The 11,491-nt window shown below is 44.6% G+C and overlaps 1 protein-coding gene across 4 annotated transcripts in view; it reads right to left on the reverse strand.

Moving 5' to 3' along the window:
- LOC123963384 (stromal interaction molecule 1-like) overlaps positions 1 to 11,491 on the reverse strand; it is a 42,552-nt gene that overhangs the window by 28,635 nt on the left and 2,426 nt on the right. For all 4 annotated transcript variants that reach the window (XM_046040207.1, XM_046040205.1, XM_046040206.1 and 1 more), the window contains exons 3-4: positions 3,768 to 3,898; positions 3,569 to 3,683 (exon numbers count right to left, since the gene is read on the reverse strand). In XM_046040207.1, coding sequence (XP_045896163.1) covers positions 3,569 to 3,683; positions 3,768 to 3,898 — 246 coding nt within the window. The remainder of the gene's footprint in view (positions 1 to 3,568; positions 3,684 to 3,767; positions 3,899 to 11,491) is intronic.

Genomic DNA, 11,491 nt, shown 5'->3' on the forward strand with positions numbered 1-11,491 from the left:
GTTCTGAATGAGAACAGCTGTGATGTTCTGAATGAGAACAGCTGTGATGTTCTGCTGTTCTGAAGGAAAACAGCTGTGAGGTTCTGCTGTTCTGACTGAGAACAGCTGTGAGGTTCTGCTGTGAGGTTCTGCTGTTCTGAAGGAGAACAGCTGTGAGGTTCTGCTGTTCTGACTGAGAACAGCTGTGATGTTCTGAATGAGAACAGCTGTGATGTTCTGCTGTTCTGAAGGAAAACAGCTGTGAGGTTCTGCTGTTCTGACTGAGAACAGCTGTGAGGTTCTGCTGTGAGGTTCTGCTGTTCTGAAGGGGAACAGCTGTGAGGTTCTGCTGTTCTGACTGAGAACAGCTGTGATGTTCTGTGTTCTGAAGGGGAACAGCTGTGAGGTTCTGTGTTCTGAAGGGGAACAGCTGTGATGTTCTGAAGGAGAACAGCTGTGAGGTTCTGCTGTTCTGACTGAGAACAGCTGTGATGTTCTGTGTTCTGAAGGGGAACAGCTGTGAGGTTCTGCTGTTCTGACTGAGAACAGCTGAGGTTCTGTGTTCTGAAGGGGAACAGCTGTGATGTTCTGAAGGAGAACAGCTGTGATGTTCTGAAGGAGAACAGCTGTGATGTTCTGTGTTCTGAAGGGGAACAGCTGTGATGTTCTGCTCTTACGTCCTCAGTCTTAGAATAAACAGTTGTTCTTCGTCGGTCTTTTTTTGCGTCATCACGGTGACAAATTGAGCTGGAAAATAAAGTGGATCCAAAAATAGGATTTTATTTTTTCACTCAAACATTCTTCTTTTCGTTCCCTCCTCGCTTCCTCTCTCCTGTCTTCACTTTGTTTTTTACCTTTTCTCCTTCTTGGCGTCAGTGCTTCCTCTCTGCCCGTTCTATATTCCTTTACTGTCTTTGAGTCTCGTTCCCTCCACTCTTTCTAATCTCCCCTTTTCACTTCCCTTCTTCCTTCCTCCCTCCCTTCTCTGCTTCCTGTCTGTATAAAGCAGATAAATTTTACAGTCCGACGTCTTTAAGACAACATGAACCTTAAAGTCGTGGTTCGTGAAGTCTGGTGCTCTGAGCCGAGATGACGACGTGAAGATGTCGTCGTGTTTACATATTTGACTTTATTTATTTTCTGAAGAAGATCTTCACAGTGAATCACTTCTGAGGTTTCCTCATAATAAAAACACAGAGGAAATAAATGCTGCTTCTCTGTGTGTTTCTCTTCTGAGGAAACCTCAGATCTCCCTCCAGATGTGATTTACTGAATAACTTCTGATGTTTGTGTTGAAGCTTCTCTCCCTCGACATGCAGACTCTGTTTCATGAAAGCTTTTTTCCTTCAGCTCTAACTTACACTACAGTCAGTGTTGGGCAACCTACTACCAACGTGTTCCACATTATAGATCACTGGTAACTGTCGTCCGAGTGTAATTAGTTATATTACTTAAAATCTTATATTATTTCGGTCTCTGAATTTTAATACTTTCCACTACTGAGTTCCTGTCACTGCTATTTAATGGAAGCATTATTCAGACAGTAAGATGTGCTGCATAGGTGGGTTCTAGTGATGTGCAGATCGCAGATATTTCCGCAGATCTTTTAACCTTCTGCAGAAAGGTTGTAGCTGGCGCCCCAACTTCACTGATTATTTAAATGTCCCGACAGGATCGATCGGGATGCTCTGACAGCAGCTTCTCTGACCAGGAAAGGAAATCGGTAAACTACGCACGTAGCCATGCATTTATACTTGTGCGTCGGTGTCTCCGTCCCTGGCCTCGCGTGCAGTCTGCGGTCGGCAACAGGAAGTTACCAGACGCGTCGCATTCATCTCCGCAACGTACTGCAACAGTCGGCACTTCGGGAAAAGGAGAACCTCTGAGGTGCCGGCTGTTGGAGTTGCCTGATTTTGCTGACATGTTTAGACTTTGTTGATTTGGTAGTCAGCGTTTGCTTTTTGTGCTTCCTCTATGATTAAGTAGGTTATGTAGATAAAAGGTTCTTTTTGTCTGTTTTAACTGTGTTTCTGTTGATTTATGGTCGAGAGTCTGCACAAGGTGTTTTATTTTGAAAATTGACCGGATTCTCTTTGCTGTTCTGTGTCTGACTTCCTGCTCAGAACCAAAGTAAACATTTTGCTGTGATTAAATAGCAATAAACGGATCAAACTGATGCCGAAATAACGACAACATGATGCAGATTTGTTAAACATATGAATTCATGCTTTGTCAGGTCTGTCAGCAGGACAACAACTTCTAAAATGTTTGTTTTCTGAATGGAGTTTGGATCGATCAGGGCTACGCTACGCTAACCTGTTCACAGTAAAGTACAACGACAGCTGGAATAAATTGACAGACACATGTTTTCTGAATTCACCAGGTAGTTCAACCTCCTCGCTTTCTTTTCTCCAAGTAACGTCCAGTTTTGTCCGGTTTTATATAAATATGAAGTCGTAGTCCGACAGAGCGAACGACGCGAACAACAACATTGGAACCGGATGTGAACGGAAGCTGCTGAGAAGCTCAAGTGAAGATAAATCAACGTTGTAATCCCAAAAACTAAAGTAAAAAGCTAATTTAATAAAAGTTAACTCCGAGCTCCTCCCGCGGGTAAACGGTGTAGTTGTCAGAGCAGAATCTGACCCACTACAGTTGTTTATTTGTCTAAAGGTTGCAGCGCTGCTCCCTGCTCCTCTCCCCCACGTTTAGCAGCTCTCAGCCGGCCTGCAGATTTTCACTCCCCCGCTCCGCCCGGCGCTCTCCACACAACGCTCTGCAGCCTCGGTGACGTACGGATGACAGACATTACCGTAGATCATGTTCATTTAATTGTGGGAAGCTAAGATCTCAATCAATAATCGATTAATTGTGCAGCCCTAATCTGGCGTGAAGTGAATGTTTTTAAATAATAATAAATCATGTTAATGGCGGATCGTCACACCATGATATCAGTGTTTTGGAGACCACCCAACACGTCACAGCTCAGAGGAGCCCAGCTCCTGCACAAACAATCTCAACTAACAAGCTCCAGAAACAGGAAATAACATTTTTACTCCTACAGAGTTTATTTCTGGTGCCAGAATGTTTCTCAGTGTTGGTGAATTATTAAAAAAAACACCACTTAATTTTGTGTTAAAATGTGTTGTAACATGTTACTGAGATTATAAAGGGTTTAATATTACTGACATTTTATAAGTAATGTGTTATATTACTGCGCTACAGCAACAAGCAAAACCTCACTGTCGCCTTACTCCCAACATCATGCTGTGTTCTTTATATTTGTTTATATTCTGTTAAACTGGCACCATTAAAACTTTCAAACAGTAAAAGTATGCGAGTATAATCAGGACTTAAAGTATTAAAGCAGGAAAAGTATGTGAGAATAAGCTGCTGTAGTTGTTGAGCTGTTCAGTTTCAGACTGCAGCTGATGATTCTTTTCATTGTGGATCAACCTGCTGATTAGTTAACAGTCACCCAGAGCCCAAAGCGGCTCCTTCACAGCGCTCAACGTTACTAACAAACATCACAGTTGTTATAATCATTCAGAGCAGCAGCAGCAGCAGACGTGATGAAAGATAACTTCACCTCTGGAGCTCTTCCAGGCGGCCCACATGTCCTCCACGCTGATGTGCAGGTCGGCTCGGTGGAAGCTGCTGTGTTTGGCTTTGGAGTCGTGATCCTTCAGATCCTCCCTGAGGAACTGTGGAGGCAACATGACTTTCCGTCATCAGACAGTTCGAGCGCCGCCGCTCCACAGGACAACACACACAGGTTCTCGTCTCACCTCGTCCGTCTCCGCCACGTCCACCGACCCGTCGGCGTCGTCGTCCATCAGCTTGTGGATGCTGCAGATCGCCTCGAAGCTCAGCAGGGAGTTCTCATCCTGGCAGAGCTGCCGGTCTATCGCACACAGATCTACAACACAGGGATACGGCACACCTTACTGGCACAGTTCAGCACAGCGTGAGGAAAGAATTTGTTGCAGGTAAATTTCCAGGTGCATCTCAAAACATTAGAACATGGTGGGAAACAGAACCAGACTGAGAGATTAAAGGCTCAGGAAACCTTTGCAGGATTTAATCAGCTGATCAGAGCTCGTCTCAGGTCGACGTCTCTGTGTTTTCATTTATTTATTCTAAAATTCTGTTACGTGTTGAGATGCTGGAGTCATCAAGATTAAAACTAAAGGCTTGAAATATTTCGCTTCATGTGTAATGAAAGTTTTTACTTTTTGAATTAAATTATTAATTTTCCACGATATTAATCTGTCTATGTTGTTCAGAAGGGAAACTTCTGGAACTGAGGCGACAAAAACAAAAAGTAAACTCAACTTGCTCAAGTGATTCTTTGTGGGATGATATTTATTTTCTAAAAAACACAAAGATGTTCCTGCAAAGATGTAGATTCATAAACGTAGTCTGAATATTTTACAGGATTTGATGGGTTTAATTGAAGACTTTCCTAATAAACAGGTTCCATGTTTCTCTTCCACCAAACCTCACTGACTGATTCAGAGTCACAAAGCAGCAGCAGCCTCTCACTTCCTGCTAGCCTCAGTTAGCAGCTAGCGCTCCACGATCATCCATCAACCCCGCTTATCTCGCCGCCGATGCGGTCGTCATGACAACGGAGCAGATGTTTAAACAGATCGGAGCGAGAAACTTCACTCATGCCTACATTTGGTCATTTCAGCCACCAGGACGTCTTGAGGAGTCTCCGCATGAACGCTCAGCTGAGTGTGTGTGTGTGTGTGTGTGTGTGTGTGGGGGGGGGGGGGGGTCTATGCTACCTTCAGGGACACATTTGAGAGTAAAACTGATTTTAGAGTCTCCAGGAAATGAATGTGACTTCAGTAAAGGTGTGTGTGCAGGTGAGGAGGCTGATCTGCGTCTATATATTTTATTTGTTACTATAAAGATGACAATAAAGATCTAAAACGACTAAACCTCACATCACGTTCACGCACACTGAGCATGTGCGGTGTGAACAGGAAGCAGACTGTCTGAAGAAAGTTCTACTGGAGACGAACGAAGAGCAGCAACGGTGAAGAACCACAGCAGAGATTTCTCTGCATGGACTGTGGGTGATGGTGGTGGAGCAGTGGATAAGACACATGCCTTTGGTGTGAGAGACCCGGGTTCAACATCCACCATCGTGTCCCTGAGCGAGACACTTAACCCCTCGTTGCTCCAGAGGCGTGCGACCTCTGACATGTACAGCAGCTGTAAGTCGCTTAATGAATAAATGTAATCTGATTGGCTGGCAACGAGCTGGGACTGTTACTGAATGTAACACGGGAGGAAACAGACGTTTTCACCTGTCAGCACTAACACGCTGCCCCGGAGTTTAAAACCAAAACGGGGTCAGCGGCGTTTTCAGACTTCAACGTCTCAGTCTAGACCGGAGGCGGAGACGTAGCAGGAGGTCTGAGGTTTAACACAAAGACGTAGGAGTGTGTGTAGGAGATGTTTTCATGGCGCTCAGCTGTTTCCATGTTTGGAAAACAGCTGAGCGCCATGAAAACAACTTCTTCTACAACTAAACTGCATCACAGCCAACAGCCGGCCAGACAACCATTATTCATGGCTGAGACGTCAGCTGAAATAAATGATTCCCCTTTTTGCCCATACTTTGACAACCACTGTTTAAAAGGTTTGAAATTAAAACTTGCTGGCTGCCTTAAAGTGCAACGTTCACACGTGTGTGGTAGAATCACATGTGCGGAGCAGACAGCCAATAGTCGTGGCCTGAGGTGCTGCAGGCCGGACCGTATCTTGTCGGTTAAACTCGAGAAGCTGCCACCTGAATGTTTCTCTAGGGGCGTCTCACAAATAACTACGCTTTGTCTCTTTTTCTGAAGGCGTCGGTTTTGATCCAACCCTGAAATGGCAGTTTATTATTGAGTCAACAAGAATTTACAAACAATGCCTAATCTACGTTGATTACAGTCTTCTGAACAGCTACCGAAGCACTTTCGCCTCCTGGCTGCACATCCAGTAGTGTTTGTATACAAGAAACCCGTCTACAAAAGCTGATTTATTCCCTCAGTAAACACTTTCCTGCTGAGTTTATGGTCTCAGTCGCTAGTTTCAAGTCTTCTTCAACACAGCATGATGTTCATTTAGTAAATTATGGTCCCATTTAGAGGAACAGCGACCAGGAAGCAGGGGAGGCTTTAGGGCGGGGCTACAAGCTGATTGACAAGTCGCTACCATGTCGACCTGTCAATCGTCAAACTCATTTTAAAAATTACTTTTACAGAAGTTGATTTCTGTCAGAATCCAGACCGGCTGATTAAAAAAAACTAAATACTTCAAGAACTCAGTGCCTAACATTGAGGATAATAACCTGTACTTTTACTTAACTTGCAGGACGTGTACTTGTACTGGAGTATTTTCACAATGCGGTTGTGACACTTTTACTTCAGTGAAGAAGCTGGATACTTCTTCCAGACTGGGTGCTGGTCCAACATGGACGGCAGGTTTGTTCACACCACGCTGGATGTCTGCATGCTCGTACGTGTTCTGCACATGTGCAGACGGCGTGCTGTCTCACCTGACTCTGCTCAATATAATGTGGGGAAATATTTTTTGTTGTTGTTCTTTCTAACTCATCAGACGTCAGTCAGTGTCGAACACGCTCACCTCGCGGTTTCGATGCAGTGTTTTCATGGTGATGTCATCTTAAAGGTGCAGTGTGTAAGATTTAGGATCTATTGACAGAAATACACTCTAATAACAACATAAACATTTTTTTTGTGCTGTTAAGAGCTGCCATGCCTGTTGAATCGTTGATGGACGATCATTAAAGGTCCAGTTGTAATATTTAGGAGGATCAACTGACAGAAATGTAATATAATAATATCCATATCTATGTTTTCAGTGGTGTATTAAGACCTGACATAATAAACCATTTTTATTACCTTAGAATGAGACATTTCCTCTTACACGGACGTTCCTACAGTAGCCCAAATAGACAAACTGCTCTACAGAGTGCATTTTGTCACAACATTGAATACATACGAAGTAGTAGTGGTAGTAGTATGTAGTAGTAGTAGTAGTAGTAGTAGTGTAGTAGTAGTGTAGTAGTAGTAGTAGTAGTAGTAATGGTAGTAGTAGTCGTCTGGTTTATTAGAAGAAGAGAAGAGAAATTTGGACCACACGCATTATTTAGCACCACAGCCGCCGTAGCTTCTCGCTCGCAAAGTGAGCTGTGAGCGCCGACTGAGCCGTTGGTTACACTTCACATCCCTCACCACTAGATGCCGCTAAAAGTTACACACTGAAGCTTTAAGTGAACACATCCTGTCCAGTGTTTCCCCTTGAATGGAGTTGTAGCAGCGGAGGTGAAGCAAATTTTTGTCTGAATATAAAACCCCAACACAACATTTCTCTGCAACATTGCTCTTAAAGTCCATGAACATGCGATGCACATTAGCTTCCCTGCAGTGTTTTCCCAGTTTAATGTGAGCTTTAGATGAACGTTTTGCTGTTGGTCGTGGTGGTCATGGTCGGGGGGTTTATGGGTGCTCACCCAAGAAAATTTTACGTTTTCCAATGACAAATATGTAATTTCGCATCATATTGGGCCGTTGTCTTCTCCATATCTTTGAACAAATAGTTGGAAGAGCGAGAGCAGATAATAAATAACCAGCAGCCAAAGATCAGTCTGCTGGAGGAACTCCGACCTTTAGATCTGGAGAAAGTAATTTGGTTGGTTCTGTTGCTCCACAGTGATTTTACAGTGATGGCACAGCATGTTTTGGGCATCAGCCCCTGAAACCCTGTTAATGTGACCTCAGAATCATTCTAGATACGACTGTTCATGTTTGCCTTTTGTGTCTTCATTTTACAGCTTCTGACGTTTATCTGTAGACATTTAAATAAAAAAATAGGCAACATGAGAAAATTTTATTTGCACATTAAAATCCAAAAAGAAACGTCTCCTCATCGGCTTAAAAGGACGAGTTTGCATCAATAATTAGCTTTACTGACCTCAGCTCCTCCAGTCACCTCCGTACCTGATGTTCTCAACATTGGACAAGTCGGCAGTAATAAAATCCAGCTTCCAGTTACTTTCTATTAATTGAGCTAAAGTTAAGTTACAGAGCAGCTCTGTAGCTGCTGTAGAAGCTGCTCAGTCTGAAGGGGAGATGTTCGCTAACACTTTTCCAGCAGGTGGGAAACAACAGACTTTTCTCGGTCTTGAGAAGCCGACACGTTGTAACAGACACGCACATTTACTGCCAGAATATTTTCCACCGCTCGCGTTCACCGTCACTTTCTGCCGCTCGGACAGTCAAACACTCGCTACGCTACGCAGCGGCGCTCCTGAATGCATATGGGGGAAACACTGCTGTCCCTTTTCTACCTGCTGACCTTTGACCTCCTCACGTTTACTTTCTCTGCGCTGGTGGAGCTGCAGCTGATCCAGATGTCAGGTAACTCAGACTGGAGTGTAAATATCAGCCGTTCACACTGCAGATAACAGTGAACATGCAGCGGAGCCTGCGAGCGCTCTGGGTAAATATTAGCACAGATCAGGTATCAGGAGGAGCAGGTTTACAGATCACACTCACTGCTCCACAGCCAACTGGTTAGTTTGGTTTCAAACAGAAGAGAGAAGAAGTTAGTTTTTGTAGTTTTGCTGCTGATTCATAACTCAGATCTCAACATGCAGACACATATTTTTAGATCCACTGTGACTTATGTACCACGTACTGTACGTGTGTGGTGATTGGTCCAGACCTAAGTGTCGCTATAGGCGGTGAGAATGCAAAAAGAGAAGATGTGAAGTGTTCTGAGGGGAAGGGAGGATCATATCTCTGATGCCGGTCCAGATTTAAAACGTCCAGAAGTCAGCTCAGAAACCAGAGAGAGAGGCTGCAGAACTTCCTGAGAATCTTCACGTTTTTAAGTTTCCTTCAGGACCAACGCGTTCTCATCTCATGGCGTCATTACCGACGCTTTCAGACAGCGTGACAAAACGTTGCAGCAAATGATGGTTATGGTAAGGGTAGGGGGGTTTCAGGGGGGCCGTCAACACCTTTAACGCCCCAGAGCGTCTCATACAGACAACTACGCTTTGTCACTTTTTCTGAAAGCGTCGGTACTGGACGCCCTGAGATGAGAACGGGCTCTCAGTATCACAGTGATCCAGAGACAGCTGTCTGTACATCCATGCTAACTGCTAATTCAGCTCCTGTTAACGGAGCCAAAATGTGAACAAATACAGGCTGCAAAAACTGAAACTGTTTCCCCTTGTGGTGCTCAGCTGTCTCGATTGTGTCTGAGGTTTAAAACACGACCACAGAGTTCACACCATCATGTGCAGAGCTGAAACCTGATGCACAGCTACAGATCTAAACCTTTCGCAGAGGCGTCTCCAGCTCAAGTTTCCCACTCGTCCACTGTGATGGGCCACAACACCACAGAAGAAGACAGAGGAGGAAACAGCGCGACAGGTGAAGAAGAGGCAGAGTTTAGTCTGGGGATTAAGATCAGCAGCTGTGAGGATAAATATACAGACATAATAGAATTAAACAGGACGAAGGTCGAGTCAAAGTCACACATACTGAACATCAGGTCGGTCCGAACACGGGACGCAGGGAAACTTCACTTCCCATCAGGCAGTTTTTAAAAAGCATGTGAAGCGGCACGCTTGTGTCGCAGGTGAGACCGAGGACGGTAACGCCGTGAGACGACCGGCGGCTGCGGACGTCTGTTAGAGATTACAGAGATAAAGTAGGGAAAAATATGCAAGGTGCGGTGGAGACGAGAGGGGAAAAAAGTTAAACTCGTTTATAAACGGTTCGTTCAGAACAGGGCCGGAAACATGTGGACGCCGCTTCCTAAGCAAAGGTTGTGATCTATAACAAACAGACCTGAGGGAGAATGTGCGTCCTGGAAGTAAACTCTGAAGCATGCGGACGCACATAAAGAGGAGAAACGGCGCCTCACATGGCAGAAGGATGAAACCGTTTGAAATGAAGAGGCCGACTGCTGTGTAAAATAAATCCAGATATTCCCTCTGAGTATTTCAGGCTTAAAGCCTTTCTGAAGAAACAAACAGCCGTTTGACTGATTCTCCCTGAAATCAATTAAGATCATTTGCAGCCACAAAAAGATCCAGATTCAGGATCATAAGCACAAACAGAGATTCTGATTCTGCAAAAGAGCCTCAAATCTGTTTAATCAGGAATCAGATTAATAAATACTTAAATACTAAAACCACTTGGTCAGGTTTAGGCACCAAAGCCACTTGGTCAGGTTTAGGCACCAAAACCACTTGGTCAGGTTTAGGCACCAAAGCCACTTGGGTCAGGTTTAGGCACCAAAACCACTTGGGTCAGGTTTAGGCCCCAAAACCACTTGGTCAGGTTTAGACACCAAAACCACTTGGTCAGGTTTAGGCCCCAAAACCACTTGGTCAGGTTTAGACACCAAAACCACTTGGTCAGGTTTAGGCCCCAAAACCACTTGGTCAGGTTTAGACACCAAAACCACTTGGTCAGGTTTAGGCCCCAAAACCACTTGGTCAGGTTTAGACACCAAAACCACTTGGTCAGGTTTAGACACCAAAACCGCTGTTTTTGGACGTGTAGGGCTCCGCGGTCAAGTTAGCAAAAACAAATATGCAACGTCTGGTTAGGCTTTCAAAATGAATTTAGTAGTTAACGTTGTGAAACATGGGGTGGTGATGGCGCAGAGATAAGATTCTTGCCTTCGTTGTGGGAGACCTGGGTTCAGTTCCCACTGAGATCCACCATTGTGTCCCTGAGCAAGACACTTAACCCCCTAGTTACTCCAGAGGCGTGAGACCTCTGATATGTATAGCAATTGTAAGTCGCTTTGGATAAAAGCGTCAGGTAAATAAATAAAATAAAATGTAAACATCACAGTTTGGTCAGGTTTAGGCACCAAAACCACTTGGTCAGGTTTAGGCACCAAAACCACTTGGTCAGGTTTAGGCACCAAAACCACTTGGTCAGGTTTAGGCACCAAAGCCACTTGGTCAGGTTTAGGCACCAAAACCACTTGGTCAGGTTTAGGCACCAAACCACTTGGTCAGGTTTAAAAAACATTTAACTTTCTGTTTGGCAGGGAAACCACTTGGTCGTTAGCCACCTCCTTACTCTGACCTTTCTGCTAAATATCCTACACCTCCCTTCAGCCTTTGAAAGTGAAAAGCTGCAGGTCTTCCCACAGTGCGTTACAAACTGACGCCAACGGGACTTGACCATGCGTCCATTTGTGACGACTTGGGAGTGAGAACGTGTTGCACACTCCGGACATCGTTTTAGAATGTCTCCAGCGGAAAAACGTGATGCTGACGTTTACCATCGTAGCTTAGCGTGTTAGCATGCTAACTTTAGCTAGTTAGCAGTAAACAGAGCTGAGGCTGATGAAGTGTTGGACACATTAACATGTTGACCTGATGATGGCGCTAGAGGAAAAGTCAGAGGGGTTCATCCTCTGGTCATGGAAACAACACACACACACACACACA

This window comes from Micropterus dolomieu, linkage group LG23 (assembly GCF_021292245.1).
Source record: "Micropterus dolomieu isolate WLL.071019.BEF.003 ecotype Adirondacks linkage group LG23, ASM2129224v1, whole genome shotgun sequence".
NCBI lineage: Eukaryota > Metazoa > Chordata > Actinopteri > Centrarchiformes > Centrarchidae > Micropterus > Micropterus dolomieu.